Source organism: Leuresthes tenuis, unplaced genomic scaffold (genome assembly GCF_036924035.1).
Source record: "Leuresthes tenuis unplaced genomic scaffold, fLeuTen1.0.hap1 SCAF_21, whole genome shotgun sequence".
Taxonomy (NCBI): domain Eukaryota; kingdom Metazoa; phylum Chordata; class Actinopteri; order Atheriniformes; family Atherinopsidae; genus Leuresthes; species Leuresthes tenuis.
This window is the reverse complement of record NW_027325375.1, coordinates 5,682,461-5,703,806: the sequence shown is the minus strand read 5'-3', so window position 1 is coordinate 5,703,806 and position 21,346 is coordinate 5,682,461. Positions and strand designations below refer to the sequence as shown.

Genomic DNA, 21,346 nt, shown 5'->3' with positions numbered 1-21,346 from the left:
AATGTTGTAAACCCGTTCTTTGTGGATGTTGGCAGCTGAAAGATCCTGTCAAAAAGATAGACGGGCATCCTTCTCGTCAACATCCAGATATATCAAAGAAGTCTCAGATGACAGGCAGCTGTATCTTCTGGGTAGCAATAATTGCCACAAAAAAAAACATGTCTTCCTTCATGCCTTATAAGGACTGCTGGCAAATGCAAAATAAAAGCCCTTTGGGTAGTTCCCCATTGGGGAGAAAGTCAGCAGAACTTTATGGTCCAAAAGAGCTTTATGTGGGAGTTTGGCCTACCTGACCACAGGCTCTGGTATGGCCTCCAGGTTGGCAGGCACCTGCACTCCCTTCTCCCACTCTAGTCTCCAGGGGTCCGACAGCACATAGAAGTCGTCCGGGCCGAGCTGGGCTGAGTCCGGCAGCTTCATGGCCGTGATGAAGTCGGTACGGAACACCTGCATGGAAAGACGGGTAGAAAGAGGAGAGAGGAAGAAAAAAAAGTTGGTGATTGGCTCAAGAAGATGGATGAGGTGTTCGCAGGGAAGCAGAAAAGGTGGAGGATGGAGACGGGGATACTTAATTATTGACCTGGCTCTTTGTGGCTTATCATTCATAAAGATTATTTTCATTATTAATTCAAACTAGAGTATTAAGGAACTTTGGACCATAGATCTCTCCTTCATTGCAGCAAAAATACATTTCAATTGTATTTTTATAAATTACAGTTGCCAACAAAATCATTCCATCCCCTTTGTGTCAGCTGGAACTGTAAAATTAAAGTGATGGCATTTCTCTGGAGGATGAAACGGTCAACTTTGCCTTTACAGTATTCTCCTTAACCACAATGCCGCTGGACAAACCACAAAAAGATAGCTTCTGCAGTCCATGTTGTCTTGTAGGGGACACTAAAAAGAACATCTTCTCATACTACCAATAATTGATCAACGCGCAGTCTGAACTGTACAGGCTGCTATGTACAGATGGATCATGGTATGCATTGTTGTTTTCTTCAGCTGCCTTCTGGAGGCCTTTCAGAAAAATCAACTGCCAGCAAAAATGAGAACAAATTGAAATATTTATTTTCTTTTTAAGGTCTCATTAGAGAGATCTTCCACTGCCCTTAAACAAGACACACGGCTGCAGTTAGTCATAGCAGCCACAGTTACCGTGAATTACCATGTATTCTGCTAAAATGATGTTGATGAGGAGCAAAAAATACTGGATACAACGCCATAAAACCATGTGTACGCCTTTAATTTGTGTTCACATCATTGATACATTTGTCCCCTGGTCTAAAAACAGGCCCTGCTCACAAAGTTGGAGCCAATGCTAACCATTCTTTCTATCACGACCTCCAGCGCAGCAGAACCTCAGGCAGTCTTATGCGATCCTCACAAGCCCTCACAGCCTGTAGGCTTTGATGGATCGTGATTAAACCAAACTGTCAGGCTCCTGTGTGACTCCACAGTTCAGCCTGACCATCAAGCTCCTGTGGCCCCAAAACTACACTCTTTTAACATTTCTGTTGACACTGAACACACCAGAAAAGCAGGCACTGATGCACGAGGGCATCGGGATGCATTTGCCTTGTGAAGTATATTCATGTAGCGCTGACAACATCCATGTCTGTGGATTACTCGGGTAATCCTTCATAGGCCCTGTAGTCTCTTATCAATAGTAGTAATACACTTAACTCAACAGATCCTGCTCGGAGCAGCTGACGACTGACTGATAAACCCTATATGGCAACTCTTGCTGCTTTAAATGTTGTTGAGATGGAGGAATGCAAATCTCATTGTGGTCGGAAGGGGTTCACGTCTATTAAATGTCTCATTAATCACATTTCTTTCACACATCTTACAGTACATAATAGAGACTAAAACGTAAGGAATAGGTCAAAGTGAGGGAATTTAGATAAATGAGAGGCACAAACTGACAGCAGAGGTTTGAAAAAAAAGGAAGGAGGAGGGGAGGGCAGATGTGTTTATGCTAACAATTACAGTCAAGTGTTGACAACGACCTCGAGACCTTAAAAGGTCAACACAAACTACAGTAAGTGTATACAGAGTAAATATAGAGGCATTAAAATGATGTATGTAGGAGGATTCTATAAATAAACAAGGTGAGCTGGAGTGTGATGCAGTGTTTAGAGGACCTGAGGGAGTGGGAGGATTCAAACAGAGACAATCACTCTCACACATAATGTGAACACACACATAAAGCCTCAGTCTGCTCCAACAGGGACCTGAAGCAATGATATTATCAGTCATAAAGTCAAGGACATCAGTAAAAAATACACACATATAAACACACCGGCCCACAAGAGAAAAGAGCAATACACACAGTGCGGAGCCAAATCAACCGAACAGCTTTACATTTTATCATTACTTTCTAAACCTCGATTTATGAGCCCTTCTCCTTCACCCAGCTCCAAACACACCCCTCACCCCCATCTCTGCCTACTGCATCCTCAATTTTATTCTTTATTTTGACCTTAAAAAAAACAGAGAAAAAAAGAGATGGAACAAAGAGAGAAAACGGACACATGAAGAAGGGGAAAGAGAGATAGCACAAAGGGAAAGTTTGAGTGAGGGTCTGGGATAAAATGATAAACAGAGACTAACAGGGATGGAAGGAAAGTTCCAGACTCATTTTCTATAGAACAGCTGGTGTCGCGCCGTGCACAGATACAAGAGAGGTATTACAATACCTTACCATTTACAGAGCTACTATTCTCTTTTCACGAGTGGTGATACTTTAAAAACGACCATTTCCTATTTCCTATGATTCAAGTCAATGTGCCACAGCGGGACAGTTTATTTGTGCAGCACTCTGCTTCAATTCCTTGCAGGCACATTTGGCAGGCATTTCTCCCCGCTGCTCACTGCAGCGCTCGCTGCTTCACATGCGACGAGACACGGCCAAAATGCAAGTGCTCTCACAAACGCCCACGACTTGTCAAGAAAGCAGATGCACGAATCGAAATCTGGAAGTTTTTGCGTTTTTTTTCCCCTACAACACTGCAAACACCAGGAAGCCTGAAGAACTCGACTCTTCTCACCAGCAGGCACGTTTAGGGGGAAAAGACTTTAAGGAGAAGCAGCAAAGCAAATTATCATACATTAGATTGTTAGATTGCTTTCAAACTTAGGTCCAACAAAGGATAACTGATCTTGTGAGAGGCTTTTTTTTTTTTTTAAGTCATCAGAGTTTAACGAGCCAACTGAGGGTAATGATAACAGTTTTATTTTGCTTTATCTATCAAACTAACATACCAAGGCAACCATCCCCATGTGCAAATGTGATTTTCAGACTGGTTGTTCAGGAGTATGTGAAAGAAATCACAAAGCATGTTATAAGTGCTCAGTTTATTTTCAGGCAGTACTGTATGAAGTAATCATAGCCAAGATCATTTTTGATCAATTAAAAAACACTTTCTTTCTTTCTAAAGTTTCATGTTGCATCATATTTTCCCAGTACATTATGATGCAATGTTATTTTGGTGATGGTCTCATGATATAACAGACCCTTGACTGAAAGGTTTCAGGTTCAATCTGAGGAGCAGCAGGAGGAATCCAAGTGGGAAGCGTCACTTCCCTCATCACTGATGTGCGACAAAGAGCACAAACACATTTGGGGGAAAACAATAGATACTGTGTAGCAGTAGTGGAAGCGGAATGAGGGATGATGGTATCACGCTGATGCCAAGCAACTATGTTTAATATCGGGCTTTAGTGGAGCAGAGTGCTGACATTTACCAAGTAGCACTAATGCAGTGCACTAAAAGGTGAGCTGTGTTTAAAGTAAGTGTGGTGTGCTTTATACACTCCTGGGGCTCATTGAAATGACATTAACTCGAAGCTATTGGGACATTAACCAAAAGTGTAAAACAAATGAAAATACTGGCATGATGACTGACAACCCTGCACATGTGCTCCATAATGAGTTTGTGATGATGCCTTAAGGGGTGTGTTATACAACTCCAGCTCGCAAAACAAACAGGCAAGAGGAAATCAAATTATGAAATTACAAAAGCGGGTGATTATTATTTCCCTCGTTTGCCATGATTTCATGAGAAACAGAGACTGATTTGTTAACCAAACATGCTACAATTCTTCTTACGGGCAACAAGGTGTGCACGGGCTTTCGTCATAGTCCATCCAATAGCTGTCAAGACATTTCACTCAAGCCTGAATTGGGATTCATCATCTGTGAGCTTCAAGTATGCAACATTTTGGGAACGCTTCTAGTTTATGTTTCAGTAGAGTGAGAGGGAGAGGGGAGGAACTACAGTGATGCAAGGAGAGGACAGAGGAACAAGTGATTTATGTGTAAAGACAGTAAAGGGAATAAAAGAAGAAAGAAAGAATTGAAATTAATTTAGGTGAAAAGAGAGATGAAAGACAAGGACAGAGGAGGATGAGGCTGCTATGTGTGTGTGCATCACAGTGTAGTATATGAAAAGGCCGTGGCTAAAAAGCTGCATGCTTGCTTCTGCTGCTTGGCCGCCTCAGATGACTGCCAGCCAGCACAAATAAATAATGCAATGGAAGAAGAGGAGGCGTGTGTCTGTGTGTGAGCACGTGCACAAACATGACTGTGTTTTTACCTGTGTTTAACGGAGTGTACGGCGATTCGTTCAAACCATGTGACTGTCAGGGTTCGTGTAGCTACGTAACTGCAGGATCTTCCGTGTGTGTGTGTGTGTGTGTGTGTGTGTGTGTGTTCGACAGTAAACCAAGGTCAGGATGGATCACGTCTTCCCTTTGAGCAATAAGAGGGGAGGACAGTCAGAGACTGAGGGTGATCTGCTCCTCCTTAATCTCCCCTCTTTTCTCCCTTTCATTCACCTCCCCCATTTGTCAGTTTCCTGCTCTGTTTTCATATCTTTATCACCGATGGGGAGAATGGAGGAATAAGAGGAAAAGAAGAGAGGAAGGAAAAGGGGGATGAGAGAGTAGATTAGAGTAGAAGGGTTTGGGAAAAGAAAATAAGGCGATGAAATTTGGAGAGGTAGGGAGCGTGGGGGAGAAGAGATGGGAAAAGAGAGGAAGTAATGAGGAAAGAGGAGAGCAGGCGCAAGACAAAGGTGAGGAGGGGAAGGATAGGACAGAGGAGGAGAGGCCCTCAGTATATCACTTTTACTACTGGGTGTTTGTACAGGAATGGCTGTGGCTAATTAATGTCTAGGAAACACTGTTACAAGCTACTGCACTTTTATATTCTGCTGCGTTTCTTTTCTGCCGCCGCCCGTCTCCCTCCAGCTCTCCCTCTCCTCCACCTCCTGCCCTCTTCATCGTTTTTCGTGACAGACAGCTGGAAGTCACCCAGCCCTCAGTGAAGGATGACAGGCAGATAGAAAGGGAACATCACAAGAAGACAAGCAGGGCGAGTGACGAAAAACAGTCGCTGTTTCTAAACTGTTAGGCAAATTTCACGTGAAATGTTCAAATCCAAATGAGGCGCATTCAGCTCGGCGGTCACAGAGTCGCAGAACAAATCCAACGGAAAAATGGAAAACCCTTCAAGAGCTGATTAGATTTGTGTAACTAGTTTATCTTGCAGAGAGTCAGTTAATGTCTGTGCTCCATGCAGAGACAAAACAAAGAAATGTATTTGGCTCTATTGTAACTGAGCAACTAATGAAGAGTCATGTGACGAAACAAATGTCATTTCTGACTGTTTTTTTTTTTTAAGCAGACAGCGACTGTTGTGTAATGAGGCTGGAAAAACAATGGAAACTCTGTCAGTAATTAATCAAAAAGTGCATTACTTTTTCCATTTATCACTTGATTTATTTGTGGCTGGAAAGCATTTTCCACATCGATCAAAACATAATAACTTTAAACTGAGGACATGCGACTGCATTTTGCCATTTCCTCAGAGACTTCCAAATCTGATAAATCACAATTCGCTAATTAAAGCACTGAGATGATGCCCAACCCAGCCCACCCCACTCCTAACTCAAAATACAAAAAGTCAGCCGCCTAGTTTTTGGCTCAACCCACGTTCAAATTCAAATCATGGCCTAAAGTAAGGATACCACCTGTCTGTGGTTAAACTACAGAAGAAAATGGAAGAAAAGTCTGTTTGCTATGTGGAGGTGTGCAGTTTGTGCTAATATTAGCTCTCGGGATAGCTACTAATGTGGTAATAATGTGCTTCAAGTGGTACGGAGTGCAATTTGTGACCAATTTAGGTTCTGAAAGATAGATCTCCATTATGATACATCCCACGGACGTGGGGAGGAGTGGTGGAGTCCAGATGCTCCCTCCACACCCTAAAATGACGAGAGGTGTAAAATCATAGTTTTAAAAGGAGTCTCTGCACTGTCTCTCTGTCGTATTTTGAAAAGACATGTCTCAGAAATTTCAGTAAGACCTTGGGAAAGTGTTTCAACTTGTGAAAAAAGGCTAGAATGCGTCCATTTTAAAGCCAACTCCTTTAATACATTTAGACGTCATCATTAATCCTTATTGATGTAAGCCATTATTACTGGCTTCCATCACAAGCCATCTGATCACACAGTGCAGCATAACCGATGACTTCTCATTGAATAGATCCAGCTGCTCATACAACGCTACACAGAAACATTTCTTCAACATTTATTAGAGGGCATCACTTTGGCAGCACATGTGAAGGAAGCTGGCAGCAGCTAATGTTAGCTCTAGCAACATCTAAAAAGGAAAAAATGGGATAAGATCGTTTTCATTTAGCTTTTCTTCGTCAAAGTGCTAACCAGGGTGCTAAATTTATCGTGAGGTGGAATATATCTGATTAACAGCAGCATCTGTGCAGTGATCTCGACCATATTTACATGAGCCATGATGTCCCAGAGAGAAAGCTGGAAGCAACAGATTGTCTCTCACACAGTTCACAACCTCCTAGAAACGCTCTGCAAGCACAACGCTGCTGAAGAAGCTCACAGGCACAGCTACCGTTCACCGGGCAGCGGGGCAGAGGCAGACAGAAGCGTTTCTGCTGCGGCGAGACATTTCGCTCTCACGGGTGTAGAAAGAGCCAAGTTGGCAAAGCAAACCATGTTTATCGCCTTTTTTACACCACGACATCCTTTTTTGCTAATGTAAAGTTTTTTTTGTTTTTTTTAAACTGTGAAAGAAAAAGGAATTTGTGCTGTGACAGTCTGTGAAAAGTGTGATCTCTAAGTCTTACATTCAATGCAAACGTGAGAGCATCGTGTGTACAATGTTGCCGATTTACAACCAGAAGAATTGATACGGCTCAGAGGCATGTGATACCTTGGAAAAGACATTATTAATCCCCCTAAGAAAAAAAAAAACAGGGCTACATGGGAGGAGGACGAGTTTAGGAAATCCATCGATGACAGATAACCGCCATCATCTGTCATCAGAGGAAGCTGAGCTAGTTGAGCAGATGACAAATCTATTCAAATTCACAGCACACTCTGAACCCCCAAATATCACCTGTTTCATCTTAAAGGAACTCCGTCCACACAGTGTAGATTAAAAAAAGACCTAAAACTGATAAAACATATGATCCAAAGCAATCCGTATCTCCATGTCATCTTTTTACAGACAAAGCTAGACCTCAGTCTTACAAAGGTAAAAACCTAAAACAACTCATTTAACTAATCTCTTAATATTTGTGCTGTAATCAGTTGATTTAAACTTTTTTATTGATAAAAAAATCCATAAACTTCTGCAAACTTTGCTCTGCTTTCAAGCTTACTCCTGTGTTCTTCGCACGCAGTGAATTTAAGACTGAAACTGGTACTCTTTTATATTCAATCATCTTAATCTAATATTGTGACCCCAATAATTAATCATGTGACCTATCACACCCCAACAACTCAGCCTGCCACCAACACCAACACCCTCCTGACTGTTGCCGTGTTTATTTTGGACACAACAGCTCAGCACACTAACCTTTTCCTATTTCTACGAGTAAATATTTCATGGGATTTCTATTTCTACACATCAATGTTGATTTAGTGAGAAAAAGTACCGACACAGCAAAATCTATCAGACATTTTCAACGCAGCGTGAGTACTGAGGCATCCTGTTTTACAAACTACGAGCCTTTTCCACTTCGGATTCAGCTCGTCGGGGCGCAGCACCAAGCAGTCTCCCGTCCTGTCTTATTCTGTGGATCGACTTGCATGTCGGACCATCTAAAGAGCGGCGATAGATTAGCACCGTGTTCCTCCTCTGGAGCTGAACAGAGCAGAAACCACTGAGGACGACTGCTGAAAGCTGACATTTCAAACCAGGAAACACACATCCAGTCAGTCCGATAAGGACACATTCACAACACAGACATAAATGCACACGGATACACAGAACTGCTGTTACTGAGCACACCCACACAGGTGAAGAAACAGACGCAGGCATTCATGGGTAAATACAAGGTCATACACGCAGAGTAAACATACAGGTGGAGCACACGGAGCCTCCACCCACAAAACAGACCTTGTTATTATGAAGCTTCTGAGCCACTTTCCTTAAAGCACAGCAACAAAGTGTTTTTTAAAGGCCGGATGACAATTATTTAACGCGCTGTAACACTGAACAAAGTCGGCCTTGTTCACGTGTGACTTTGAAAGGGGTGAGAGCAGCGGCAGCTTCGCCCCGAGCTTCTAATCCAGCTGTTATTGTAACACCTCGTTGTGTGGTTTAGGTCCTTAATATGCCTCTTTGTGTTCAACATTCGGAAATGGGCTTTAAGTTTAACGGAATATGTCCATGGAAATACCACGGCAGAATGACACTTCCAACACAAGCAGAAAGGTAAGATAGGAGAGATTCATCCAGCTGGCTATAATCTTTCTTTTCCTGTGAATGACGCCATGTATGAACCACACACATGAACACCACACCTAACACAGCTTCCCATTATTTGAATATATAAATAGGAATCACCTGACATGAAAACACAGTGTTCAGTTTGACTGTAAAGCTTCCTTTAGCAGACTTCCTGGCACACTGTGCAGTATCCTTCCGAAATCCATCGCAAAAGTTGAATTATTTCAACTTAATCTAGGCTAATTCCAGAGGAGAAAACATGGAGATTACAGCAACTCTCGCAGGAATGAATGGACTTCCTTTTTAGGTAGATTAGGATATTAGGGGGAGGGGAACTCAAATCTTAGATGTATCGAGATGCGGATGATAGATTCACAAATGTCAGAGATCAATTTTCTATATGTTCATTTGTAAGATAATGTTTACAGGGTGCAATAGGAGGAGATTGCGTGAGTGTAACTGAAGTGCCCACATGCAAGTGTCTATGAAGCTGAACTTAAATACTGTAGAAACACAGCAAACATGAGAAACCACATTACCGTCAAGAAAGTGATGTCAAAGTTTCCATGAAAAAAAAAAAAAATTTGAAAAGGGCCAAACGGATTACAAACTCGATCACAAATTTTACTGCCAAATATTCGCAGCCATATTCACCCTGAGAAGCAGGGCTTTTATGCTTTGTTGCACACTTCTGAGCCAAGATACACCATCCCATCCCAGAGATGTCCTCACAAAGCATTCCCTACACTCTACTACCAGAACCTGAGTCATGCAATCATTTAAGAAAGCAGATAAGATAGCTCTTAGATAGGTCTGAACAGCAAGAGAGGAAGAAGAGAAAACCTGGATGTATTTTACCAACTGGGTATTACAGGCGTCACCGCCAGACACCAGGGGGAAGGATACTGATGTAGGTTTAGGTAAGACACACATTTGTTTGACAACTTGTAAAATATTAATAATTCATTAGTGGCAAATGGCTGTTCAAGTTTTGCCATTCAGGTCTGTTCCGTTTTCCTCCCACTCGAGCCCAGATCCCAGCCTCCAAATAATAAACTGGTCTGAAATGCTTCAGGGTGCTAAACTTTGTTTTTTAGGCCTATAAAAGGTCTCGGCTCACTCATCGCAGCCTTGTGATGGACAGAGGTGAACAAAGCTGGTAATGGTCTGTATTTTCACCAAGCAGAACTAATCGTAACCTACAGTGAGTCAAACCACAAACAATTTGACTTTTAATTCAGTGGAATGAAATCAACAGAAGTCCCTGCTAAGAATAACTGACACAAACTGATAAAGAAGCATAATGAAAAGAAAGGAAAGATTAGGGGGAAAGAGAGGTGAGAGGATGGGAGGAGAGAGGAAAAGAAGAGTTGTTTTCTCCTCTGGGCATCATGGCTACCTGGCTCTCTACAGTGCGTCATGGCAGATGTCAGCTCACAGAGAGAGCAGGATAATTTTAGCAGCCACATCACAGCACGGGCTCCAATGATTGGCTGCTTGGAAGGTCCACAGGACTCAGGAAGAAGTGTGTGCATGTATGTGTGTGAGTGGTGAGTGGGTGATTAAGAGTGAGAAAAAGACGGGGAAGGAGAGAAAGGGGATGATGAGAGTGGCAGAATGAGAGAGAAAAGAGGGGAGCGTGTGTGTGTGTGTGTGTGTGAGAGAGAGAGAGATCAGTGCATTAGTACAGTGACTCAGTGATTTCAGCAAACCAAAGCACACCCTCTTACATGCACAAAGAGAAACCTGTCAATACTCTCAGTATGGAATAAATTCAACAAATTACAGCTTTGATCTTTTTCCTTTAAACGCACATATAATGATAAACACTGGATCTCCTGAGTGAGAATAGCTGGGAACACTGTGTGGATGCAAGACAGTAGATCAGTATGAGCATCACATGACGCATCAGGGATTTTTGGTTTTCTTTTGCTGAGAGATATGACTATCGTGAGTCTTCTGGAGAGACAAGAAGAAGTTTTGGCCAAATTTACATTGATCTTGATTTATTAGTCTGAGAAGGTCGATTATGATATCATATGATAAAATATTTGGCTTTTGACAAACAGATGCATTGTGTATGTTGGTAACTATGCAGCAGAAGAATCAGTCACAAGGCACACAGCTTTGTCCGTGCAAATAAAATCCGACTCAAAACTAACTGCAACATATTGCACACTTTAATAAGACAGACAGCAGAGGCTGCTGCTCTTTCTGCTGTGGAACTGTGCACACTCCGTATGTACACTCATCCTTTCTCACGTGCACTGACTGACCAAAACAATGACGAAATTGCAGATTTGTATCAAAATAACCCAATGAGGAACTTACAGAACTTATGGCATCGATTTTACGGTATACGTTGACCCACACGTGATGTGAACCATCATGTGGTTCACGCGTGTTAATCTGATCAATAAAGGATCTTATATGATCGCCTGACTACACAGCCACCGGTCATGGCTAGTCAAGTTAAAAACTGGACCATATCACTCACCAGCTAGTAGACTCAGTAGTAGACTCACAGGCGGCCAATTTTGGTTTTCCACAAACAGTGGCATCTTCTAGTACACACTTCTGTCTCTCCCTACTGTGTTCTTCACACTTCCTCATGGTTGTGCTCTACTGCAGCAGCAATGTTTTCTGATGTTTTTGGTTTTACAAGGCCTCTGAATAGTGGCTGCTTCTCTCCAGCTTTTCTCCCCGCTCGACAAACCGGACAGAAAGGGAGGATTTGACTCATCTGAAACCTTTCCAGGAGAACAGAGGCAACAGGCAGAGAGGGAAGAAAAGGATGGTACGAGAAAGAGCAAAAGAGAAAAGTAAAGTTCATTTTCAACTGGCTTGAATCTTTTCCTGGTGTTCTTCCAGCAGCCAGCTTTTAATTTGGCTCTTAGCTTTTCTTTTTTGTTCCTCCCTTTAAACAGATGGGAAACTATGTTGAGTTTTGACAGTGGACAAATCGGTCAGAGAGGAAAAGAAAATGTAATCAAACTATGATGACACAAGACAAAGAAATGCTCCCAAATCTGCAAATTAGCTTCCCAGAGATTGAATTCAAGGCCAGATGCAGCCCACGGTGCTCAAATTTTTGTAACCCAAAGTGGTTAATCACTGACCATCTGAATATGAAACTAAAGTCAAAAATATCCCATTTGCAGAAACTTTTATCACCACACATCTTCATGTAAAAGCAAAGACTGGTAACCCACCTGTGACTTCTATAGCTGAGTGTTCAGGTGCCATTCAGAAAATGTTTATTCACTTTTTCTCCATTAATGGCATCAGACAGAGTTCAGCTTGTTCTTTGTGTTGGCGCTGCAGATAAGGCACCATGCAGGGCACTGAGCACGCAGGCCGGAAGGCAGCTTTCAGCCTTTTTTCTTTCTTTTTACACACCGCTCCATGTCAGGACGGATGAGACGCAGGAAAGATGCATAAAGGCAAAAGTGAAGGGAGTCTTTAAGTTATTATACAGAAACAACTCTCATCAACAGCTTTTACTGGCTTGACACTTTACAAATAAAAAGACTTGATATGAATGTGAAAAGGATTTCCTTGTGCTCTTTCAACAGTCCCTTCTCTCCACTTAGATCTGAAATGTCACATCCGTAGCTATTAGCCTAGCTTCGTAGTGCCGAGCTCTGAAAAGACACCCAACCTACAATCTATGCCCCTCATTAGCATGAGACGAGACAGTGAACAAGTCCTTTTGAGATTTGTCTGAACGGCGGCTCCTCATCACAAGCCCCTGGCCTGAATGATTCGCGGAGCGACGGCACTCCCCTCCACGCCAAGGGCAGGCTGATTGCCAAGGCTTCACTCAAAGGTCACGCAATTAGGCTTTGTTCCCGCTTCAATAAGGCTTTGAGAGACTGACTGCACTCCCCGGTTTGAACAGATGTGATTTTTGGCCTCTTGTGAGCTAAAAATTCTGCCCTTTGTTTACGTTCACAATCACGACTTTAAAAAAAAATACATCAGAGATAGAAGGATCCCGAACAAGAAACATAAAGGCAGAGTAGGCTATCAGTGCAGCTTGTCCGCAAATTTAAATTTCTATTGAAAGGTTAGAGCTGAAAGCTTAAGCAGGTTGAATTTGGAACCAGATGCTGCTTTACTTGGACGGGAGTGTGCTAAAGAAAAAGCTATTTTGCCCTGATAGTCTTTAAATAATGAAATCCAACCTCCAAACTGCTTCACTAAAGCCAGTAAGCGCTCATATGTCCCAGGTAGAAACTGCACGAGGCAGTTTGAAGGTGCTGAATGATATAAAGTAAGGATAATAAGGAAAAACAGGATAAATTTTCAAATCTGAATAGTGTTGAAAGATAATCCATGATATAATTTCACATAATAAAAATTTTTTTTTTTAAATGTAGATCATTTAACACACTGACTGGCTTCAACAAGGCATGCAAACCCCTAACCACTCCAGTAGATCTGCCCAGTAGGGGTTGTGCTTGTACTCTGCAGCTCCCAGGTGTGAATGTGTGTAAAACCATGAATATGAAGCAGATTCTGAGAGAAGAAATGAGAGAGGATGAATGTGCTCAGAAAAACTTCCCTCAGTGAATAAAGGTTAAAAAACTGGGTCACTGACAAGAAAGAGTGAAGGAGACTAAGAAGCATAAGCCAATTTTCCCCAGTGGAGTCCGATGCAAATACCATTCTTCTTATGGCAGCTCAGGCACACGATATGGTAAAATGGCAAGTGAAAGCTGGGGGGGGCGTGTGACCCAGTTTTGGAGACATGTGGCGGAAAACAACCAAAACAACTACATGATTAATGCTGCTTCACACATCTGTGCCCAAATGCAACTTGAGTCAGTTGTCAAGCTTTTCAGAAGCAGAATTTACTAACCAGGAACAACAAAGTCATTTAAATAAAAGCCAACCCGCGGCTGCTCTTACAAAGCTCAGCCTATTTACTTAAAAGAGCAGCTTTCTGAACCGAATGTCAAGAAAACACCCCGGATAGAGACCAAAAGCCTAAATACCATTTGACAGATCTATTGCTTGCTTTATTCCACATGTGGTGCCAAATGGGTGGCATCTGCTGCACCGAACATGATTTTTCAGTCATGTCGGCTGGCTCTGTTGACTTTCTTCAGACTGAGCAAAGAACTTTCTACACCTGCTGTTCTCAACCAGTCCTCCAAGGGCCCGAACTGCAAAGTAAGCTTTGCTGCTGAGGGATGTAAACCTTAGGCATAACCCTGCGTTTCCTGTCATCACAGTGGTACACATCCTAATGGGTTACATGGCCACGGTAACCTGCTGTGGAGAAGTCACATGTATAAAAGCAAAGATTCCTGATCAGTGAATTCTTCTATCCTAGGACAGGTTTCTATTCAACTGATTGTGTCTCACAACTGTAAGTGTGGGTTTCACAGAAAAATAGATGAGCTTCAGCGTAGTGCCTGTAATCCCACAATCCTGGTTTGAAGTGTGTTGCGTTTGCTATTTACTGTATGCTTAATGACGCCACAGTGGCAGCTGAAAGCAAAAGATATAATTGTCTTATTTACCATGAAAATACACACTTTAATAGGGACCGCAATTACAGTCAGATCTGCTTGTGCCTTTTAGGGGTCATAGTATGGGGAGAAAAAAATAAATGAATACCACTAGTGGTATTCATTTATTTTTTAATATTCGGTTTTGAGTTGAGATTTGGCACCTGGAAACTTCTGCGACACACTCCCAGCTCAAAGCGGATTCATCCAGCCTCCGCATCTTCAGGTTGGATCTTCAGGCAGCATCCAATTTAAAACGATGCTGCATTCACTGTACTTCAAATGTGAGAACTTTTTGCTTTGCTATTAATCACAAATTCCAATCAAAGTTTAGTATGGTATAGTTGACTTTTTTCCGTCAGCGACTTTGTTTTCTGCCTAATAGAATTAAAACATGTTTGGTTGTAAAACTCTTACTTAAAAGGCACACAAAGGAAGGCTGAATCATGGTTTCTGAGCCAGAATGCGCCAACCAATTACTATTAATTGATTTGCACTGAATCCCAACCAAGAGTGCCATCAGTCTGCTGCCTTGACAATAAGTTTCATGCCACGAAGATGAGGAGGAGCTTACATGCTTGACTTTTAAATTCCTCACTTTATTTGAGAAAAAAAAGTTTGCTCCGCTCTCCATCCATAACTGTGGTTGGTCTTCTGATGACATCAGCAGTTCCACAGGGGTTGTTATCCACACTTATGGTGATTGTTAGTAGGGCTGTAAGATGTGAGGAAAACACGTAATATGCTATATTTCTGTTTAACGTTGCAATGATGTTATGACTTGAAATGTACAAAGAAATGCTTCAATATACAGCACTAATCTCAGGCACTAATCTCACTTCTGGACCGGTGCATGCATGTTATTGTACAACCTTCCTTTAAGTGGAATGCAGCCCTCGTTAAGACACCTCTCTGTCCTACTTCAGGTTCAAATATCTTGCAGTATTGATATTGTGCAATTTCATATTGCAATTACGATGCATTTTCAATAGAAATGTTCTCACTGATCCTGGTGTCAGTGCTGTTACTGTATCCTGTGTTGCTACCTCCTCACTGGGGTCTAACCATCCTCTTCCATGTCTTCTCATACCATTACCCATCCCAGCACCTTGCTGTTGACCTACCTGCTCATCTAGCTCCCCTGGCTTTATTAGCTGCTTTGGACAGTATTACCCAGACTGATATTAAGCTTTTTAATGCCGGTCTCCACCGGTATCTGCATTTGGGTCCTCACTGCTTTGGCCAGAGTTTTATATCCTGTTTCCGCCATTCCTTAATTACCCTTCACACACTCATGATGCACTCCACTCATCTGCTGCTGGGAGCAGGCCAAAGTAAATGCCATGACTTCTGACTTTTGCTTAAATCTGCAATTCACAACAACTGGCATAAATAATGAGTATTTAAGGTGAGAGATTTCCCGTACTGAACGGTGATATACAGCTAGTTTCCCGTGGATGAGTCTCATGCTGGTTTTAATGTGATTTCGTCTCAGTTTTCATGCCGAATGTCAGTCCAGCACAAGGGCTGTGGATAGTGACGTCCAAAAAGAAGCTTTCACCCTCCGATACTGACAGTTTGACATCAAAACCTGACATTTACAACAGTCAGTTTTCTGTGGGAATCAGAAGATAAGAATTGTAAATTTGCATTTGCCAAAAGTATTTCTATTAGGTTATTAGCATATGAATGACAGGATTGACATTTTTGTTGTCAAGCAAACATTGTGATGGCACTGGTTTAAGGCCCCAGTCACAGTGCATCTAACAAGTTTTCAGTGTTACTTAGGATGTACACTGGTTCAACTATTTCCATGCTTTTTACGCTTCCAGCTGCAGCAATTACACACCGAGTCCTTCCAAAACGTGGGTGACCTACAACTCAGCGGGCATGCCTGAATGCCTCCTGTGCAGACCCAGATGGAGCATCAAAGACTTTTTCTCAATATCAAACCAGTACAGTTTCTTATCTTTAAATTGTGAATTCTCTCTCTGTAAACTTTTGCATCCTTTCAGAGACAATACTGAGCCCTCTGATGTTCTGCCATGAGACCATCACACATGACGGGAAGAAGAAATATGGGCCACTTTATCCACAAAAGCCAAACACACACTAAAGTTATGATAGTTCACCAGAAACAACATATAAAGAAGACAAATGGCACATGCAAAAATAAAGCAACTGCTTTACCACCTTCCCCTCCAGACAAAATACACTCCATCTGTTTGTGTTTTGGCGAGATGTCTTCTGGCCAGTGCTGTTAGTTTATGTATCAACCACAAACATTAGCGCTTCAAGATGGAAACACAACAGCAACAGAAAAATAAATAAAAATCTAATTTTATAAGCCCCAAGGGCCACATTCCAAGTAACTCTCCCAATGTTCAATCCTGTTTCATCGGGAACAGATGACCAAAATATTGTGCTATATCATGTTTGAACATAAGAGAATTCGAGGTTGAAAAGTATCAATAGTTAACAACTAAAGGAGGGAAACATTTTCAGTTGGGTTGTAACAGATTGTGTCCAACTAAAACGTCAACAACATCTTCTATTAAAAGACCTCCATCACCAGCTTCTGACTGTCAAACTTTCGACACATCTTCTGTTTCTTTGCCATCTTTAAAGCGAGAGAAAAACTTAAAAAACTGAGTTTTTGTTTTGTTTCCTAAATTTTAGTACCTGGTTGCTTGGTTGGTTGGTTGCGCAAAAGGAGCAATACGGTCAGTTAAATACAGTGGCTTTACTGGGTCGCTGTGTGAGAACATGACAGCGTGTGCATGTTTGTTAGCACTCGCCTCCTGGCTGGTATGGGTCCACAAGTGAAGCTCTTCGCCATCCATCCAGGCAGCTCATCCATTCGCTGGGCTTGGCAAATAAAGTGAGAATGTGTGTGTGATTGAGAGAGAGACAGACACAGGAAGAAATGAACATCAACTCAGAGCCGTTTACATCTGGTTGCCATGGAGTTTCACAGCTGTTTCTATCATAACCCAATATGCTCCAGCAGCTGCTAGCTTAGACAGGCACACATGCAAACACACACAAACACATTTACATACAGTGCATGCTTGTATCTGCACACATGGCTCGTCGACGGTTCATAAATATGGCATTCCTGAGCATTGCAACGTGTGATGTCTTGACATATTACTGGCTTCAAAGACAGTAACTGAGTTTACATCAAAGCGCATTATAAATCTGCATGATATAACGTTCCTTTATTAGCATCTCTAGCCACTGCTGTAATGTTATTGTTAGAGTTGGGCTCATCAATATAAGCAGATGTTGGCAATGAATGAGAGCTGCCATGATGGAAAGCCTCGTGGCAGAGAGAACATGCATAATGGAACAGAGTATTGAAAAAGCAAACACCAAGAGAAGAGTTCTGTTAATAGATCTGTGTGCATTTGTTGAATCTCTTTGAGAGATCTTATATTTTATTTTCTGCTGTATCGTTACTGACTGTGCTACTCAAGTAAAGGCAAAAAGACCCCAAAGATCTTTAAAAGAGTAAAAGAGATTAATGGAATCAAAACAAATTAATCCAAAAATTTTAGTTTTACAACTTTGATGTGGATTCATCTTTAACACCTGCACATCTCAATAAAGAAGACGGATCCTTGAAAGGGTGTTCCCGATGTAAATGTCGCCGTTAAATCTGAATGGACAAGAACAAATGTGGTGTGCGCATATTTAACTGGCCCTTGAAGAAATTACTCATTCCAATCTTAACACACAAGTTACCTAAACGCCTGGGAAAGGGTAAAAGTACAAGTAAGCATCAGGTGTTATTCATCGGCGATACAACGTTCCCCATCACTTGGCCACAGTCCTTATTTAATTAGTGGAAACTCTTATTCATCAACCTGCACCCATGTGTAGCAGCAAGCTCCCAAATTATTCAAACAATTTCCTCATTCACCAAATATCTCTTGTTCATAAATAGATTTTTTTTTGTCAAATAAAAAAAAAAGGGTTTTTAACCTTGTTAACATATGTATAATGTGTTTTTATGTGTAACAAGGCAACCTTAAGCCCTTTTTTTCTCATTTCATTTCATTTCAACATAGTTGAAGATTTCTTCTCTCAGTTTCCAAAGGACCACCTGTATCCTCAAAAAAAGTTGTGGTCAGATTGCATGTAACGTTCTACAAATCCTGATCAAGCTGTGAGGAGTTAGCACAAGCTAGCAGGGGGAAAAAAAGTAGAAACGATACCAAGAGCTTGGAAGTTACACGTTCGTACAAGAACTAACGGTAAGGTTGCTTGGTCACGAGTTTGGGAGTTAACCAAGGTAGCTCTCAAACATTTACAGCTAAATTGCCCAAATATTTGAAGTGCTGAACACAACAAGCGCTAAACCATGAGAAGGCCTGTGTGTCATCTGTTAGCAGGCAGCAACGTGGACAAGGCTGGTTTGCATATTCATCGATCCCCAATCACTGACTGAGGATAAAAGGTGAAGAGTCAGCCCCAAAGCCAACTCTAGACCAGCAGAGTTATTTGTATTTGGTGGCAAAAACTTAGAAGTTTGGGTAACAGATAAGCTTTTAAAAGGGATTAATGACCGCTGGAATGGGATTTGAATGTTATCCAACATTAAAGCTTCTATTCTCCACCTAAAGTAAAGCCAGACAATTATTAGTATTTTGACAGCGTTTCGGTAGTAACTGCTTCTTTTTTCCATTAAAAAAACGCTATAGTTATAAATACTGGTTACAAAAAAAATGTAAATCACAAATGAGCATATGACAGCTGAACATATCAAACATTTATCTAGTCAACGTATTCCACAACATATTAATCTGAATGTTACTGCAGGACAATACTCTGGACTGGCCCTAGATTGGTGAGACGTCTACCGAACACAGGGTGCAGCACCCATTTCACACCCATAATACAATACAGCAACTGATCTCAAACTAAATGTGATCATAATAAAACTAGGGAGGTCATTTCATTTCTGCTGGCTAGAGTTTGTACATATTACACAAAAACAGTATGACATCCATTTACACTTCATTACTGTATGGGATGCCGGTTTACTTTCAAAGGCTCTGGTAAATTAACTTGCCTGGTCACTTTCTCCACATCTTTACTGTCTAGTTACAACACATGAAGTTGCACAAACACATACTGTACTGCATGACCTTATACCTACGGTATACTCATCTATGTACAAGTAGACAATGCGACTGACAGCAATTCACACCTGCTCCACCGTTTTTGGCAACCCCCACGGATACCACTTCCTTCCTCCCATGGTGCACTGGGAGGGACTCTAACTATCACTTCCTGTTCTACAAACTCTTCTAGGCTGAAAAATACCAGTAAATTCTTTTCTGATAGCGTTTATTTTGGTAAATAAGCCTCCTTAGGTTTGTTCCTGGCTTTGAAACAATGACATCTGATCCAATTTTTTGTCAAGTCACCCCCCCTTCCACCATATTGAGATTTCAGACCGTCATGTCAGGAAACAAAGCAAACACAGTTTGTAAGAAATACAGTAAATAAAGGTATCAGAAGACTCATACCAAACATTTGGAAAAAAGGGGAAAAGAAATGAATGAGTGCCTTTTACTCAACAGCATTTGCCAGGCACTGAACACCCACTCACGCCCTTTCCCAGTTGTAAATATGGGCATTTTACACTCCTCCTGATTGGAAGTCACAGCTATTTGCAAAATGCCAGCCGAACTTTATAAAGTCATAAATCAGAGCTGATAAATTACTGCTGATTATTAGACTTCTAATCCAGGATCAAGACTGATTTTTCACAGCTTGTTTGTGCTCGTTTGGCAATATAATTCAAGCTTCTGCGGAGATGTACTGATTTAGTAAAACCTTTTGCTTATGTTGGTGGGACACAGATATATGGAGAGAAAAATCGACTCAAAACATCTTTGTACGTACTACTAGGTTTGTGTGTGCGTACTACTTGATTTGTGCGTACTACTTGATTTGTGTGTTTTAACTTGCTCGAAGTTACGGACAAAGCAATAATTAGGAATTCAAAAAGTCTCCTACAAATACAAATTGTTAAATATGCACGCACGAATCGCCTGATACACATTCACACACACACAAAGCTATAGATCAGCACGAAGGGTTTTGAGACTGTTTTCACGCCACCAGGAAGCCTCAGAGATTTGTCCGTGCATGGTGCATTTAAGTACTGGTGGAAAGCTGGGTCATCTGGAATTTCATCTGAGTCAAGAGTTATTTCCCTCAATACTTAGCTCCCTCTAAACTTGTAACAAATTGTGAATAATTGTGGTTAGCAGGAGTCAGGTACGCACAAATCAGATAGTACGCATACACAAGTCAAGTGCTACACACGCACAAATATAGTAGTACGCACAAATCCGATAGTACGCATACACAAGTCAAGTACTACGCACGCACAGACGTTTTGAGTCGATTTTCTCTCCATACAGATGGGCCTCAAACGGGAGTTAATTTTCACCCGGGTTCTGAAATTCTCTGGTTTAAAAAAATTCAAATTCAGAATCAGTCTGAATCTGTGCTTACATATTCATGAAAGACTAGACAAGAGGTGGGTGGGCTATCTTGTTTCTGAACAGTCTGACAGCTTGTGAATCTTTTACCTTATGTGAGAAGTCTGTGAATCTGTCTGTGGCTTGTAGCACTGCAAAAAACTGAAGTGGAAAACATTAACTGCAACAGATCCAGATCCAGACACAACAAGGATTATACGACAGCCACAGCAAGAGAAAGACGGCAATTGCTTCATCACTGCAGCTAAATGTAGATATGTTTTCTAGGTATTCTGTTTATCCGAACATTGGTTTAGCCATTCATTTAAGAGCAGGGGGGGTCCCAATCAAGGCATTTTTTAATTAACCATATCAGATCTCCAAGTTCACATCAACTCCCAATCACTAATCTTAAACATGGGCGTAAGCTGCACCCAATGCAAGGTATTGAGCACATGGCTAATTAGCATTTCCATACAGACAGGCATCACCATAACTATTTCTCAACCACTGTAGATGGATTTAAATATTACTGATAATGTAAACACAAAG

General features: G+C 41.5%; 1 protein-coding gene across 2 annotated transcripts in view; it reads right to left on the bottom strand.

The window, feature by feature from the left end:
• The window catches only part of jade2 (jade family PHD finger 2), a 175,479-nt gene that overhangs the window by 122,261 nt on the left and 31,872 nt on the right, over positions 1–21,346 (bottom strand). For both annotated transcript variants that reach the window (XM_072375200.1, XM_072375201.1), the window contains exon 4: positions 290–447. In XM_072375200.1, the coding sequence (XP_072231301.1) occupies positions 290–447 (158 nt within the window). The remainder of the gene's footprint in view (positions 1–289; positions 448–21,346) is intronic.